This window comes from Zygotorulaspora mrakii, chromosome 4 (assembly GCF_013402915.1).
Source record: "Zygotorulaspora mrakii chromosome 4, complete sequence".
Lineage (NCBI taxonomy): Eukaryota > Fungi > Ascomycota > Saccharomycetes > Saccharomycetales > Saccharomycetaceae > Zygotorulaspora > Zygotorulaspora mrakii.
The window spans coordinates 767,768-784,238 of record NC_050722.1 but is presented as its reverse complement, the minus strand read 5'-3'; the positions used below and the strand labels follow the sequence as shown (position 1 = coordinate 784,238).

The following is a 16,471-nucleotide window of genomic DNA, read 5'->3' as shown; positions in this document are numbered from 1 at the left end:
AACAATTTTCAATTTTTTCCGCTGTTATGTTAGTTGAGATGCGAAAGTATGGCAAAATCTGGAAATCTAGTGAAGAACAAGATATATCTACAATGAATGTACTTTTTCGAATACATTTCGCGATGATTTCCTCGATGAGAACTGCCAATTGCAAAATTTAAAAATACGGTATGGATCCAGAGTTGCAGGCTTTGAGAGAAGCCAGATTGGCTGAACTAAAGAGAAGTTCCGGTGGCCCCGGCCCCGGCGACAGAGACGGTAGCGGCAGCAGTAACGGCGCCGCCAGAGATGAACCCGGGGCAGGAGCGATTGGTTCCCTGATCGCTGGCCATCTGCAACCACAGGCACTTGAGAGGTTGACCAGAGTCTCTTTGGTTAGGCCAGATCGTGCCAAGGCTGTCGAGCAGTATCTTGTACAGCTTCTCAGACAGGGTACAGTAACACACAAGATTACGGAAGATGAAATCGTTCAAATCTTACATGGCGTAGCCAGAGAACAAAACAAGAAGAATGAGACCAAGATCATATTCAACAGAAGAGAATTGGTTGGCAACGATGAATTGTTCAGTTTTAGTACCAAAAATAGTAAGGCCAATGATGATACTGATGACGATGAGGATGACTTCTTTGATTGAACGTTGATTGGAACTTGCAACGGTTAGTCAACTTTTTGATAGTGAGTGCAACGCGCGCGCGAGCGCTTGTAAAATGCGGCCTTCGCCCAATACGGTAATTCCATGCGGCCTAGCCTGCCTTTAGATATCTAATCTTTTCAGGACAATTCAATTTTAGAAGTTTGATTGAACGTTGCTCCTATCTGTGATTGTGCTGAGAACATCGATACATATATAAACTGGATTACGAGTCTCGTACGCTTTTTCGACCTTTATAAGTTTGATTCTCTTAACCTTCTTTCCTTGTTCTCGTCTCCTTATACAAGAACTATTGAAGGAATTTCGGATCTTTGAAAATGGCAAACCTGCATATATTTGACCCTGTCACTGACGAGGAGATTGTGACCGCGACCAGTTTGCTCAAGGATTTGCATGGTGACGGTAAACTGTCGTTTTCACAAGTAGACAGATTAGATCCTCCAAAGAAGGATGCGATTAAGTATCTTGATATCGAGAGATACGGTGGTGGGCCATTGCCATATGTTCCAAGAAGAGTGTACGCATATTACTATGTAAACAATAAGATGCCGCTATACAAAGCAGTTGTTAACGTGTCTGAGAAATTCGTTATCAGTTCCAAGATTACTCCAGAGGGTACAGTGGGACCATTGCAACCAGACGGTGTTGCCGCTATCGAAAAGGCAATCCTGGATCATCCGATTGTGCAAGCGGAAATTGCCAAATTGAAGTTGGACAAACACACGTATTCTCATCCCTCCTTGGGGAAACTTAAATATACAGTTATTTGTGAGCCATGGATGTATGGTACAGACTCCATTCACGATAAGATACCAATGATACAAGCCTATATGTATTTGGCCGTTGATCACAGCGAGAGTAACCATTACAGTATTCCGCTCAAATTTTCACCTGTTTTTGAGTATCTCTCTCATAAATTTGTTAGAATGGACTACTTACCTTCAGGTGCTGATGAAAGATTCATAACCGAAACGTTACCTCTCTCTAAAATACCTGCAATTGTTGAATATCATCCCGATCTAGTTGAAGACTATCAGCCTAGGGAAGGTCTAAAACCACTTATCATTAGTCAACCAGAGGGGCCATCTTTCAATGTTGATGGTTCTAAGATCACCTGGCAAGGGTGGGAATTTAGGGTGTGCTCCAATGTCAGAGAAGGTTTTGCCATTTACGATGTTCATTTCAAGGGCAGATCTTTGTTTTACCGAGCTTCCCTAGTAGAAATGACGGTACCTTACCTGGACTCACGTCCTCCATTCCATAGGAAGCAGGCCTTCGATTTAGGCGACTGTGGGTTTGGTAACACTGCTAATTCATTGGCTTTAGGTTGTCATTGTCTGGGGGTCATCAAATATCTTGACACTAGAAGATCCGATATGGAAGGTAATCCTGTTTTAATACCATCAACCATTTGTATGCATGAGCAGGATTATGGTTTACTATTTTTGCACAAAAATTATAGAACTGACAATTCAGTTGTGACCCGTAGAAGAGAGTTTGTCATTCAAACAATTGCTACCGTTGCAAACTATGAGTATATCATAAATATGATATTTGATCAAGCTGGTGCTATCACGGTTCAAGTAAGAGCAACAGGTATACTTTCCACTATGCCGAATGATTTAAATAACGTTACCGATTTTGGAACGATTGTGGCACCCGGTGTTACAGCAGCTTTCCATCAGCATCTTCTATCCTTTAGATTTGATACAAGGGTTGATGGTGATAAAAATAGTGTAGTTTATGATGATATTGTCCCCATGGAGGAAGATTTGCCACACAATAAATATAATGTTGGAGGTTATCAAAAAAGAAGTTTCGTTGAGAAATCAGGGTCTGTTGATCAGTCACCCTTCACAAATAGAACTTATAAAGTTATCAATGAAAACTCTATCAATCCTGTTACCTTGAAACCTGTTGGGTATAAGTTTGAGATGCCAGCGAAACAAATGATTTTGGCTTCTCCAAAATCGTATAACGTAAAGAGGGCACACTATGCCACTAAACAGTTTTGGGTTACCAAATATGGAGAAGATCAACTTTACCCAGCAGGTGAATTTACCAACCAGTCTCAAAGGGACAATGGTCTGGTCGACTGGGCGGATGGTACTGACTCCGTCAGAAATACCGATACTGTTGTCTGGGCAACGCTTGCCTTAACTCATCCTCCAGTCACTGAACAGTTTCCAGTCATGACGTCAGATTTCATGCAATTCCTAGTAACTCCCGCTTCATTTTTCACTCAGAATCCAGCACTTGACGTACCATTAGCGTCTAATAACTTCAACAAATCCGTTTACTTTGAAGAGTCGGTGAACAAATCAGCTTCCTGTTGCAAAAGCAATTTATGATAATCCAACTATATAATATATTCGTTAGAAAGCTCTATATTTATATCTTATCTGAAATATAAGCTTTTATTCATACTCGCTTATATGTACAAGTCGAGATCATTTTACTTTATTTTTCCTGTTTTTTCAGATACTAGACGTTTGTAGTCAATAATTTGAGAGTAAGAAAGGCCATCGCTCGGTGATCCTTGAAGTACTATATGATAATTTAAAAAGCAAGCCAAAAAAAAGAGATAGTAAGACTATTGCCAAAATCGTTTTAACATAACAAAATTTCAATTTTATAGATTCGAAAATGAACTTTTTAAGGACTCCAATATCTCGAAATCAGGAAGATTCGAATGATACCTTCAAGAGACCACATATCCCTATAACAAAAGAATCAGCAGCTAACGCGTCACGATCTCTGAACATTCCACATGTGCGGTTCCAAGATACGTCTGCTGTACCCATCCAAGCCGGATGTACCACCTTAAAAGGTGGAGGATATCGTAAGAAAGTAAGTCTGAAACCTGGTCATAGTGCCCTAGATTGGCATGCATTAGTAACTAAGAAAAGGTCAAAAGGTTTAGTCACCCGTGTAGATAAACTACTTGGTGAAGATGTCAAGACTCTAGAACAACTGAATAGTCCTCATAGTCTTACGCAGCTTAAAAATGGAGTTCCGCCATATTTAATTAAACCACCATTAAGAATTAATGCAGAAATATTACGGAAGCACAATACACAAGAAGACTGCTGGAGTGTGATAAATGGGAGAGTTTACTCCATGACAGATTATTTTGATTTTCACCCCGGTGGTGTTGACATTCTCTTTAAACATTGCGCCGGAAGAGATGGCACCGCAGCATTTAATAAATATCACCGTTGGGTTAGTGTTGATAAATTGTTAGAAATAAGTCTTGTTGGTATTTGGATCAATTGAAATTCTGCCTGTCAAAGGGAAATAGGCAGTTTTTACCTGACATTGTAAAACAGGTAGTAGTTAGCGCTTACATCTATTTAACTTGCATATAGAGAGAACAACGTTATTGATCGGATGCTAATTGAGCAGTTCAGAAAAGCAAAAAAAAGCTAGAATTACGGAGAGGCGTTACATTGTCTCAAATAAGAGAACAAGCTATTTTAAATTACTTCGAACTGTATTATAGAATAGAATAGAATCAATGGATATTAAGAAAATGAAATAATACAAAACCTTTCATCACGAAAAAGGTTGAAAAAAGCCTCACAAAACTTATTGTGAGAGTATCGGAAAGGGTCTATTTTTTCTTAGAAGTTTTTTCACTAGTCTCTTCTGGGTAACAACTTTCCCATTCCTTCAATCTCCTCTTGTAAGTTTCCGTGTACTCTGCTTTTTTCTCAGGATCCAATCCACGCCATCTCTCACCAATCATCTTTGTTACTTCAATTAAATTTTTATCAGGATTTTCCTTGACAACAATTGGACGAACTTCTTGAGTAAACTGAATGAATGGGCCTGAAGGTCTCTTGGGTGGTAAAGTTTTTTCATATTCGTCCCTTAACACCCTATATTTGCCCCAATTTACTCTGAATTCTTCATAGTATGGCTTCTTTTGATCATCAGTCAGTTCTTTCCATTTGGCAGAGGCGAGTTTAGATAGTTCAGGAACCTTGGCTTCTGGAAATTGTTGCAAAAGATCGTTTCTTATTGACATAGAGAACAAGAAATATGCTGAAGAGGGTCTCTTTGGGCCTTGCTTTTTCAGCTGTTTCCTCTTCTCAATTCTACTTTGAGTAGATGACATTTTCTTGGCAACTGGTTGAGGTGCTTGAACCTGAACTTCCTGAGATGGTTGCATCATAGCCGGATGAGTTGCATCCATCATTGTAGCTGAATTGCTTACATTATTGTGGAAATATCTTTGAGTAGGCTGATTAAGAAAAGTATTACCTGCAGCTGCTGCCGCTGTAGCTGGGTTGATATGAGAAGCAGTCCCAAGAGCGCTCGTTAGAGCAGTAGAGACTTGTTTCTGAGCCAAATGTGACAGAAAAGAGTTATACATTAGTTCAGATAATTGTTGTTGATTGATGGTTTGAACACCCGAATTGCCCTGAATATAACTGAAGTCCTGAGGTAATTGAGGTATACTATTATTTGGTTGATGAGGTAGACCTGCTTGTGAATATTGAGCTTGCTGTTGTTGCGATTGTTGATTAGACAGTGTGTGTTGCGGTTGCTGCTGCGATTGACGTTGCTGCTGCGATTGATGTTGCTGCTGCGATTGATGTTGGTGATGCTGTTGTTGTGGCTGCTGCGGTTGCTGTCTTATCTGATTAAACTGCTGTTGACTACCTTGTCCACCAAATTGCTGTTGAAACTGTTGATGATATGGTGGTTGAAAAGCTTGAGGCTGAAATTGATTCAAACTTTGTTGTTGTGGAGGTGAATGAAATTGATTATCCGTATGATCAAGTTGCTGGAATTGCAATGGATGATCGTGGGAAATCCCTAATAAGTTGTTAGTATTATTAGAAGTATCCTCCTGCTTAGGGGAGTCACCGGGATTTAAACTAGGAACTTGAATTGTGAACGAAATTGTAAAAGTCTAAAATGGAGCTAAAAATAATGAGGGAGAATGGCAACTAATAAGACAATCTCAGTAGGATTCAAATCAATAAGTACAATATTCAGTAGCTCTTCCTTCGAGCCTGATTACGTTATTGTATTGTTTACCGTTCTGTTTTCGGAAACAGCTGTTTTGTTTTAGATGTACTGTTTTGTTGTTTCGGGGAGTCTGTTGTGTCTCCTTTATTTTTCAGCGAAACAAAATGGGGACAAGTACCTATGGAAGGATCCAGCGCAAATTTTCAGCGGATGGATGATTTGGAGGAATAAACGAAAAAAACTGGAAGTACTCTCTGAATAGCCCCTAGCAGTTAGGAACAACAACGTTTCAAATAATACGGGGAAGGACGTACACAACTCGAAATCTTATTTGTGACTACCTGAACTTGACAGTTGGTAGGCGCTTGTGTGTGGAAGATGCGGTATTTGTCTTCTGCTCTAGTACCTTGTGAAAGCTTGTAGTGGCTTGCGAACGCAGGTAGAGGTTTGCAGGAAAAAAAGAAGCAGAACGGATGTTGCACAATGCCTATTAGTGTAAAGTGGCAACACTTACGAGAAAAAAAAGCCTAAATAAAATTCGCTAGCTTGCAGATGAACCAGTAGAGAGTGTCCAGGGAGGGATTAGCATGAAAAATGCAACAAACAAAGCTGTGTAGACAAACTTACTGCCAAACGCTGCCGGAAATACATGCATTGCCTCTTGCGGCATCAAAACGCTCTGTACGAGATGAGGAACCGCAGCGTAGCATGCGCCTCTCGCAACGCAAGCAAAGACCTCACCAGAACCTGACCAAAGCGGACATACAAGCACCCATTCCCGGCCGACAGCAGTATAATCTCCGTCACTGGGCTGTTACCCTGAAGCCCATATTTCCCAATTTCTTATTAAAATGTGATGCCTTCATACGAAAACGAGAGCCAATATCTTGCGTGAGGGTAACGAATAAAGTGCTGAGATTCTTCGTCCCATAGCCGCCCAGCTAAGCAAACCAAAGGCAATGCAAAAACACGCGACAAAATTGATCACTTCACCAAAACTTCATTTTGTTCCTGAGTGGTAAAAGTCTAATATATCTGGTAGCCTCTTAAAGATGGTTTTACGTACCTAAGTCAATTGTATTCTTTGAAAGATCTATCTGTTAAGATGGAGAGCCGCTTTCACAGGCAGTCAATTCCTTCTCAGACGGAAAAAATCAAATGCCTATTTATACAGAAGTAGGTACTCTCGCCCCTAAAAAACTTTTTTTGAAACAAGAGATGTGTCTTATCGCTAAAAAACGTTGACCTGTACACTAGATTAAGTTATATAAAATACTACAGCTGGATACTATGAGTTCAAGAGCCTTCGGAGTCTGGAATTTTGGGCATAGTTGGACTGTCGTCCTTGCTGAGGTCTTGCCCTCGGAATTGCGCTGCGTCCCTTCGCCACACTTGAAATATTTCACCGATTGACCGTTCTGTTGTATGTTGTAAGGAAATAGCACTATCGATTGAGGTGGTTGTGGCGTTACCGCTTATAAACTGTTTGAATTTCTCCGTTAGCGAACTCACTCTTTGCATACTTGTTGAAGCCATGATTTCATTTGAATATCTTGCTTTTGTTTGACTCTTAAAAAGGCCGTTAGTATTTATAAAGTCGTTAACATTATCACTTTCTCTTAATTTTCCTGGTTTTTCTTTGAAATATGAATTCATATAGTGGTCGATATTTGACATCACAAAGTTATCCATATTTATTAGCGGGGATATGTCTTCGGTTTGAAAATGATCGTTCAGTAAATTTTCACTTAAGGAACGATTCATAGAATGATTGAACTGTTCCAATGCGGCTGGATCAACATCTTCGTCATCCTTATTTCCAGGTTTTATCAATTTTAATTGGACAGTGTTATAGCTCAGGCAGTGGCCACATTTTAAACCTAAAATATGATACGGGCATTTGCTTCTTCCCTTACAGTCATTGCAGGAAACGATACAGATCCAGTTGCAATATGGTTCTGGTAATGGCTGTTCTTCAATATCTTTATCAAGAACTCTAAATTGGGCATCCATATTTAGAACAGTTACTTGGCAGTGTGGACATTTGTAAGAATGTTTTGTGTATTCATCGAAACAATGTTGGTGAATCGCATGTCCGCAAGGTGACATATAAACAACTGGTTTTACCGATGTGAACATATACTCCCCACAAATTGGACAATTTGACATTGTTGCACGTTCAATACATTTATGATTGTTGAGTAGCTCAATGGAAAGGCATGCCTGACATCCATCACAATGAAAAAAATCGATTCCCAATCCTAAACCCAATCTACAAATTCCACACTTATCGCAATGATATATATCCTTTGCCTCATCATTATCATAAAGGACACACTTATCACAATAGTAAAGTGCGAATTCTTCGTTGCATTTTTCACAATTTCTTGATGGTCTTTGAACATTTTGACATCTCATACACATAATCCATTTTGTTTCATTCCTTTGGAGAGGATGATATGACGCTGAGTTTTCATTTTGCTTCTCGTCATGGCAAAACCTGCATGTATGCCATGAATGACATATATTACATTGTAATTTACAGGCCCGCTGGTAGTGAGGGCATCCGTAAACCCCTGGCTTATAATATTCGGGTCTCCAATCATCAGAATTTACACTAGATAACGCATCTAAATAGGTATCTTGAACTTCTGAAGGGTTTTGCTCTGGCCGTACCCCATCCTTGAATGATGGAGGCTCTATGTTATAATTTCCCATCATGAGCTTTTGAACCATGGTTGCCTTCTGTTTTGAGTTAATATCTAATGCATTAATTTCCCCAATACGCAGTCTTAAAAATTGATGATCTGTCTTTTCTGCTTGCGAGATAACCGTAAGATGATCATAAGATGTATCAGTTTCAGTATGGTGATGTTGACAGCTAATATTATTATGCTCATGTTCATCATCGTGATCATTGTTACTTCCAGTATTGATCATGGGATCTTTATCCTGTGGTATTATCACGTTATTGTATGTCGGTATCTTTTTGGGCTCTGTAACGGGTACAATACCTATAGGTTCATCACCTTCATCTATTGTAGAGCTTGCATCTTCGAAAATATCCTCCTCGCTATCAATATTATTTTCAATAGCTTCTGAAACTACTTGCTCCATCAGAGCTTTCATGGTTTGAAGCCTTGTTAATGCATTACTAAAACTTAGACCATGTTGCAAATCATAAATGAAAGTACTTAATTGGAATTTTCTGGAGAGAGAAGTAATTTCGTTGCTGGGCAATTTTGCCTGGGAAGCCATTTCTGTATCCCGTATATTACAGTTGGTGGAAACATCAATCATAAGATCTTCCCGATTATTCATTGCCAAACTATACAGATAACTGATAATATTATAATTTATTCCAGTGAGTTAAAGTTACTTGGTAAAGTAAGACGTTGCACTCGTAAGGTTGTATTTGGGAGAGTACGTCTCATTTCTGGCGGAGTCCACCAAAGCTCGTTTTTACACTAGTTACATCGATGGTTTTTTTACGATGAGCCCAAAACTAAAAAAAAAAAAGATAGCACCCAGGGGAGAGAAAAAGCCCATATAGACTATGAGAAGACAACAGTTATCGAAACGCCACGCAATCATATAATCGAGTAAGAATAGACATGGCTGTAAATATTCGACAATTTATAAATGTTGGTGGTATTATCAGTGATTTGAAAAGTTTCAATTTCAGCTTATATGGGCAATGGTTTGGATACATCAATATTATTCTTTGCCTCGCATTAGGCATAGCAAACTTATTTCATGTTAGCGCAGTAATCGCGTTTGGAATTGTTAGTATAGTTCAAGGACTGATTATACTTTTTATTGAGATCCCGTTTCTGTTGAAGATATGTCCATTGAGTAATAATTTTATTGAATTTATTAAGAAATTCGAAACTAATGGTTACAGATGTCTCTTTTATATTGGTATGAGTGTAATCCAATGGTGCTCAATAATTCTACAAGCAACAAGTTTAATAGTTGTTGCAGTTGGACTAACAATATCAGCAATCAGCTATGGCATTGCATTCAGTAAGCATCAGGAATTTCAAAATACAAAGATATTGAAAAATCCACAAGATGACGATTTCCCACATGAAGCAATTGTAAGGGAAATGTTATGAACCATGGATTCTTAGTGTTTATATCAATATCTATATGTGTATGTATAGTAAATGAACTCTGTTCTCCAGTATTATTTTTTTCAAGTCTCATCATTGTGTTTATCAATCAATAAATTTAAAACCTTTTTGACTTCGTCTTTATTTAGCCTACCTTCGCAAAGTAAAGTTCTAATATTTTCATTGGTTGTGTCTGATGGAGGACTGAAAGAAATATCGTTGCGTTTTAATTCCCTTAATACGTAATCGGTATGCTTTAATTTCATATGCTGCAATAAATTGTCCTTCCTCTTATGCTTACTTAAACACCAGGGGCATTGAAAATGTCGCCTTGGAGAATGTGATAATAGGTGTCTCTTTAACCATGATTTTCTTTTGAAAGATTTTTCGCAAAGGTGGCATTTATGTATGAGTGATTCTTCATCAACCGACGTAGCTCTATTATCAGACTTAATATTTAGGAATTTTGATGATGTCGTTGAAGAATCTACGCTTGAATTTTTGCTTTGACTGTTTTCATCAGTCGGATTTGTTCTTACAGTGGTTGCAGTATTGTCAACGATTGTATTCGTCTGGGTGTTTATTACACTAGTATTTCGGGCTTGTGATAAACCAGGCAAAAACGGTTGTAACTTGGGATGTTGCTGCTGTTGCTGCTGTTGCTGCTGTTGCTGTTGTTGCTGTGGCCCCTCTGTCGATGAAGACCGATTTTGCGGAGACGAACGAGTTTGACTAAGAAAGTATTGGTACGACGGCAGTGCTTGATGTCGTTGTGACGGCAGTTGTTGTGGAGGATGCTGTTGTGGGAAAAAAAAAGCGCCTTCCTGAGTCTGTGGAGGCGGTGGAGCAGAAGGCTGTGCCGGCTGTTGTTGCTGCTGCTGCTGCTGCTGCTGTTGCTGCTGCTGCTGCTGCGCGGAGAGCATCGGCTGGTGGATGGGAAAGTGCTGCTGCTGTTGTTGTTCATGGTTCCAGTTCATCATCATCATTTTTTGGAGTCAAAAAATCTCAATTAATAAGCCAGCTCCGACCCTAAAAGAAGTTTCTTTGCATATAAGGAAAAACTTGAAAATCGACTATATCTAAATATGTGTATATATATACAGATATATATACACGCATGCACATATATATCTTGCAGACAGTATATATGTAGGCATAAATATGTATATATATATATATATACACACCGATATCCAAGGAACTCACTCAACTGTAACGTGAACGTGAAATATATATACAAAAAAATACCCACACGCAGCACAAGCGATTGCAAACAATAACCGTCCTTTTTCGTTTTCCTTTATATTTTCCTTCGAAAAGAAAAACGACTACATTTTCCCATCATTCGCTTCAAAAGCTCACGCCCGCTGAAAGAAAGAACAGCCAAATTCACGTACTGTACTGTAATTTGTACCTTAAACTTTGTTTTTCGATAAATAAGCCCACAAGCATTTACCCAGATACCAGTGCAGTGAGAAAATCGGCTAAAAGTGCCCGTTAAAAGAAATCCAAAAAAAGCCAACAAAAGGAACGGATTTGTGGAAAAACTTTAAGGCAGGAATTTCCAATTATTTGACAGGGCACCGTTCGCACTATTCCAGTAATGTTTGTACGTTTTGTTCGTTTCATTCGTTCTTTTGCGTCTGTTCCGTCTTTTTTGTTTCATTGCCCGTAAAAGGGATTTGCGGGATTCTCCGACGACCAAGAATGGGCCGTACCGCGACAAATCAGGCAAGTGCGGAAATGAAAAACTGAAAAAACAAAAAAAAAAAAATGAAAAAATAAAGGATGATGAAATGATCGAATTGTTCCTTCACATGTCAAGAGCAATTTTTGTTTTTGTTCCATTCGTGGAACAAACTAAAAATATAAAAAATGAAAAAAAAAAAATAAAAAAAAGGTTGTTCGAGAATGAAGTGGGACATCCGTACGTCACGAAGCATCAGCTGTACGTCACGAATTTTCGTCTTGGAGCAACTGCGTTGATCTCTGGTCGATGGGGGCGCGCTTTTTTTGGTGGGGTTCTTCTGTAGGAACCGGAACTCGCGGCTGCCACAGCGTGGAAGGAAAAAAGGGGCGATCGTGGGAGAGGATCGCAACGCAAGAAGAACGACGGACTGAGGACCCAGAGAGGATCCAGGGGCACGCGAGCTCGGTCCGGAATACAGTCGCTGCGACAGGCAGCAGGAGCCAGCAAGCTGGCGCGCACAGTCAGTTAGGTAATGTAGAAGGTGAAATAAAGTGGAATTACAAACCGACATCTTGACGATCTTGCGTTGCGGGCCGCGGCAGTTGTGCGCGTCACTCTCTGATTTTCGTTCTCGACTTCGAATTCTATTTTGGGAGATCCAAAAGTCAATTTACCGCCAACGCTCTTGTACAGGCGTATTGCATTGTGGTTATCTCCGAAAACAGTCAATTCTATACAGTAGACCGATAGCTGGAGGTTGGAGTTGATGGACGGGACGAGACGCCTCAAATGGTGCAATAAGGTTCGACCGAGCCCCATTCTCTGATACGCTGCATGGATCTGAATCTCGTACAGGTACAGGACCTGGTGCTGGTCGTGCTGTTTGCGGATGTCGCATTCTTCGCATATCAGGAAGGAGAGAAACATCTGAGGTTCGTCGTTGCTGGAGTATACCACGTAGGCTAGCCCGCTGGTGTTCATTTCGTGTAGTTTGTTTTGCTGCCACGGCGTGGAGTTGTGGTACAGGCGCGCGTTGCAGGCATCGTACTTTTGTCCGAGGTTGGTGGCGAGCAGGTGTAGGAGCTTGGGCAGCGTGGCGGAGCTAGGGCAGCCGTTGTCGGGGGTGGCATGGTCGATTCTGAAGGTTCGTCTGTGCAGCGTGTCTGCGCGCGGTGTGGCGAGTTGATCGGGGAATTCGGCGTGTATCAGCTCGAGGAATCTTTGCGTGTTGATTTGCATGGAGGGAGAGATCGTTTTTTCTTCTTCCGAGGGGGGGGCGGTTCCTGTGAGGCTGGAGGACGTGGCCAAGGGGACAGGTTGCGGCTGGGTAGCTGTGTTGAAGAGTGGTTCCGTCACATTGCGGCGCGTGGGTCGCGGCGGGCACATGAAGAGCTGCTGGAGGGCCAGAGGAGTCTGTCACTGTGTACGAGGAGTTCAACAGAATTCCGTGTTGTTGCGGTTTGGGCCTCCATCGCGTGTACTTCAACTCCCGGTGCCAGCGGATTAAGGGCAGGCCATATGAAAAATTAGAGGGAAAAAGGAAAACTTGCTACTAGTCAGTCGATCATCTTCGGTCTACTTTGTTGTCAGGTCTCCAGTAATGGTCTCATGAATGCTCTATCTTACATAAGTAGTAATCTTCAGAGTTCCAATCAGCAAGATGATAGCGGCGACTACAGCGAGGTTCAGAACGAGGAAGCTGGGTGTTCGAGTGCAGCAGACGGCGGCGGCGAGGGCGAGGGCAGCAGTGCGAAACAGCAGGTCGGCATCAGAACACGGATCAGGTTGGTGGTGTGGTCGATCGTTCTGTTCTGTCCGCATTATCTGATTTTGAAGCCGACGCAGTTTCTGTGGTTCCTCGTGACTTCGCCACTGATGCTCATAGAGTATGGTGTGAAGTCGAAACTGCACAAAAATCGAAACAAGGGCGGGGGGCAGGAGAGTTCTGGAGCGTTGGCGGCGACAAAGAGTGAGGTGAGCAGCACGTTGGCGAAGATCAGCGAAAACGATGAGGACGACTTGAGCGGGGGCGGCGAGTTGTACTTGCAGAGGGACTTTGTCAAGGGTTCGCTGCTGCAGACGACGGCCACGCCGGCCAGAAACTCGAAGGCAAACGGCGGCAATCTCAGCGCTACGGGGCATGCGCACGCCAGGTCTTCGGGCAGGTCAGATACGTCGTCCGGAAACGTGTTGGGGACAAAGAAAATGGGGAGATTTTTATTCCCCAAGAAACTCATACCAAAATCGGTGCTGAACGCCCAGAGGAGGAAGATTCTAGTCATGGACCTGGACGAGACGCTAATTCATTCTGCATCGCGAAATACTTCTCACAGCAATTCCTCACAAGGCCATATGGTTGAAGTTAGGTTCGCGGTCAGCGGGGTTTCGACATTGTATTATGTTCACAAGAGACCGTACTGCGACCTGTTCCTCTCAAAAGTAAGCAAGTGGTACGATTTGGTCGTATTCACGGCCTCGATGAAGGAATATGCCGACCCCGTCATTGATTGGCTTGAAAGTTCGATTCCTGGAAATTTCACCAAAAGGTTATACAGAAACAACTGTATCCTGCGAGATGGTGTTGGATATATTAAGGACCTTTCGATACTTTGTGGTAACTCAAATCAAATGGCGGTAGCAAATTTGAATGGTGGTGGTCTTGGTGAGATCATATTGGTGGATAACAGTCCTGTTAGCTATGCATTGAATGTTGACAATGCAATTCAAGTGGAAGGCTGGATAAGCGATCCTTCAGATACAGATCTTTTAACGCTTTTACCGTTTTTAGAGGCTCTGAGGTATACAACCGACGTTAGAGATATTCTGGCATTGAAGAATGGTGAACAAGCATTTTCATAATTACATATAATTAGTTCTAAAATATGCATATTTAATATACACTACGGAATATATTACAAAAACTGTATCTTAAATTTGATGAGTATGAATCGAAGGATCATGATTGACTTTGATCATTGGTCTATAAATTGGTTCCCACATTTGGTTTCTCACCCAAGTTAAACATTTGTCAAAGTCACGTGGAACTTGGACCTTTTTGCCTGGTAAACCAGGAACTTCTTCATCTTCAATACGGGCAACACCTTCATTTAGTGCTTGCAAAATCACAGCTGCAGCAACTTTTGATGAAGTGTCTTGAATAACTTCTAAAGGTGGCAGTAAGCCCGGCTTTGAGTTACCTTCTTCTAGTGGCGAAAGTGATGCTAATTGATCAACAGCCGCTGAAATCATTTTATCAGAAATAACTGTTGCACGAGATAAAACTGCACCTAGACCAATACCAGGGAATGAAAAACAGTTGTTATTTTCAGATATACGATATCCATTAACTGGAGGAAATGGTGAGCCTGTAGCAACTAAAGCATTAAAATCTGTCCATTGCATTAAATCTTCTGGAACAGCTTCGTGTAATCTTGTTGGATTTGATAATGGGAAAATAATTGGTCTTGGATTATGCTTATACATTTCTTGAACAATTGATTTGTTGAAAGCTCCAGCTTGCGTTGAACAACCTATCAGACAAGTTGGTTGGACCTTTGACACAACATCCAATAAGGATTTTGTATTACAACCTTCCCATTCTTTATCATCCTTTGCATAAACGTGTTGCGCGTTGGTAGAGGTTTGTTGTAGGGACGATAGAATTAAACCACGTCTGTCCATCAAATAAATCTTTGAACGAGCTTCTTCTTTTGTTAAACCATGTGTAATCATATGATTAACAATTTGATCAGCAATACCTAAACCAGCTGATCCTGCACCGTAAACAATAACTTTAGTATCATTTAGATCTCTATTGGTGTGTTTTAGAGCTGCGATTAACGAAGCCATAACAACAGCACCTGTACCTTGTATATCGTCATTAAAACATGATAATTCATTGCGATATCTATCAAGAATTCTTCTAGCGTTTTTCACACCAAAATCTTCGAAATGTAAAACAGCATTTGGGAATCTTTTCTTGACAGCTTTAATAAACTTATCAACAAGTTCGTCATACTGTTTACCTCTGACTCTTGCAAATCTGTTACCCATATATAGTTCGTCACGTGCTAATTTTTTATTATTTGTACCAACATCAAGACAAACTGGCATAACACGTCCTGGGTGAATACCCGCACAAAGAGTCATCAATGCTAACTTTGAAATTGCGATACGAATACCACCGATACCTTGATCACCGATACCAAGAATACCTTCCGAATCTGAAACAACGATGTAATCAACATCTTTATCTGATCCATAAACAGATAGTCTTCTTTCAACAGACTCGGGCTCTGTGATATCTAGAAAAACACCCTCAGGTTTTCTGAATCTATGAGAATATGCTGCAATAGCATCACCTTCGGTTGGCGTATAAATGATGGGAACTAATTCTCTAATGTGTCTTCTTACCAACGCAAAATAAAGAACTTTGTTCTGAACACGCATTGAGGTCATGAAATCATTTTTGGCTAATGGTGTTTTCAGATAACAAAGCTGTTTGTAAGCTCTTTCCACCTGCTCATCCAGAGTATTCACTTGTGGTGGTAACAAAGCATCCAAGTTAAAAGCTTCTCTCTCTTCTTGAGTAAAAGCAGAGCCTTTGTTAAACAATGGTGAGTTCAAAAGTTGAAAACTTTGTAAAGGACACTCGATAGGGCCATCAACAGAAAGACGAGTTAATTTTGGCTTGCCGGATTCGAAGAGTTGCTTTGCCTTGGAACCAACTGGGGTCTTTTGGACCTGACTTTCGTCAAAATTGGCTTGATTAAACGTTGTGTCCCTCGTTGTGGTTGCGAAGTTACTTCTGGATTTGGAAGTATATAGACGACATGTTTGTCTAATCAGTAATGCCCTTCTAGTAACTGAGCTTGCAGTTTTCGAGGCTAACATATCGAGCTAATGACAAAAAAAAAATATTGAATCTATGTGTGAGAAAAAAACGTGAAGACTAAAGCCGCTGTATGTTAGATCATCCAATTTCGCCCTAACTTGACGTGTTAACTAGCCAGTCGCACTTGATTTCGACTAAT

The 16,471-nt window shown here is 40.8% G+C and overlaps 10 protein-coding genes across 10 annotated transcripts; 5 read left to right on the top strand and 5 right to left on the bottom strand.

Moving 5' to 3' along the window:
* Positions 1 to 170: 170 nt before the first annotated feature.
* On the top strand, positions 171 to 635 carry SDD2 (Sdd2p; the record flags this gene model as incomplete). Its single annotated transcript, XM_037288526.1, has 1 exon — positions 171 to 635. The coding sequence occupies one exon, from the start codon at positions 171 to 173 to the stop codon at positions 633 to 635; it is 465 nt and encodes a 154-aa protein (XP_037144421.1).
* Positions 636 to 970: 335 nt separating this feature from the next.
* On the top strand, positions 971 to 3,004 carry HG535_0D04000 (uncharacterized protein; the record flags this gene model as incomplete). Its single annotated transcript, XM_037288525.1, has 1 exon — positions 971 to 3,004. The coding sequence occupies one exon, from the start codon at positions 971 to 973 to the stop codon at positions 3,002 to 3,004; it is 2,034 nt and encodes a 677-aa protein (XP_037144420.1).
* A 295-nt stretch (positions 3,005 to 3,299) lies between these two features.
* IRC21 (Irc21p) lies at positions 3,300 to 3,929 on the top strand (the record flags this gene model as incomplete). The annotated part of the gene is made up of 1 exon (XM_037288524.1): positions 3,300 to 3,929. One exon carries the CDS (start codon positions 3,300 to 3,302, stop codon positions 3,927 to 3,929), a length of 630 nt encoding a protein of 209 aa, XP_037144419.1.
* A 337-nt stretch (positions 3,930 to 4,266) lies between these two features.
* HG535_0D03980 (NHP6B family protein) lies at positions 4,267 to 6,409 on the bottom strand (the record flags this gene model as incomplete). The annotated part of the gene is made up of 2 exons (XM_037288523.1): positions 4,267 to 5,477; positions 6,400 to 6,409. 2 exons carry the CDS (start codon positions 6,407 to 6,409, stop codon positions 4,267 to 4,269), a joined length of 1,221 nt encoding a protein of 406 aa, XP_037144418.1.
* A 520-nt stretch (positions 6,410 to 6,929) lies between these two features.
* HG535_0D03970 (RING finger and CHY zinc finger domain-containing protein) lies at positions 6,930 to 8,954 on the bottom strand (the record flags this gene model as incomplete). The annotated part of the gene is made up of 1 exon (XM_037288522.1): positions 6,930 to 8,954. The coding sequence occupies one exon, from the start codon at positions 8,952 to 8,954 to the stop codon at positions 6,930 to 6,932; it is 2,025 nt and encodes a 674-aa protein (XP_037144417.1).
* Positions 8,955 to 9,247: 293 nt separating this feature from the next.
* TVP18 (Tvp18p) lies at positions 9,248 to 9,751 on the top strand (the record flags this gene model as incomplete). The annotated part of the gene is made up of 1 exon (XM_037288521.1): positions 9,248 to 9,751. One exon carries the CDS (start codon positions 9,248 to 9,250, stop codon positions 9,749 to 9,751), a length of 504 nt encoding a protein of 167 aa, XP_037144416.1.
* Positions 9,752 to 9,831: 80 nt separating this feature from the next.
* Positions 9,832 to 10,734, bottom strand: MOT3 (Mot3p; the record flags this gene model as incomplete). Its single annotated transcript, XM_037288520.1, has 1 exon — positions 9,832 to 10,734. The coding sequence occupies one exon, from the start codon at positions 10,732 to 10,734 to the stop codon at positions 9,832 to 9,834; it is 903 nt and encodes a 300-aa protein (XP_037144415.1).
* A 1,229-nt stretch (positions 10,735 to 11,963) lies between these two features.
* Positions 11,964 to 12,824, bottom strand: NAT4 (N-terminal L-serine N(alpha)-acetyltransferase NatD; the record flags this gene model as incomplete). Its single annotated transcript, XM_037288519.1, has 1 exon — positions 11,964 to 12,824. The coding sequence occupies one exon, from the start codon at positions 12,822 to 12,824 to the stop codon at positions 11,964 to 11,966; it is 861 nt and encodes a 286-aa protein (XP_037144414.1).
* A 222-nt stretch (positions 12,825 to 13,046) lies between these two features.
* Positions 13,047 to 14,297, top strand: NEM1 (Nem1-Spo7 phosphatase catalytic subunit NEM1; the record flags this gene model as incomplete). The annotated part of the gene is made up of 1 exon (XM_037288518.1): positions 13,047 to 14,297. The coding sequence occupies one exon, from the start codon at positions 13,047 to 13,049 to the stop codon at positions 14,295 to 14,297; it is 1,251 nt and encodes a 416-aa protein (XP_037144413.1).
* Positions 14,298 to 14,366: 69 nt separating this feature from the next.
* Positions 14,367 to 16,331, bottom strand: MAE1 (malate dehydrogenase (oxaloacetate-decarboxylating); the record flags this gene model as incomplete). The annotated part of the gene is made up of 1 exon (XM_037288517.1): positions 14,367 to 16,331. The coding sequence occupies one exon, from the start codon at positions 16,329 to 16,331 to the stop codon at positions 14,367 to 14,369; it is 1,965 nt and encodes a 654-aa protein (XP_037144412.1).
* Positions 16,332 to 16,471: the final 140 nt, after the last annotated feature.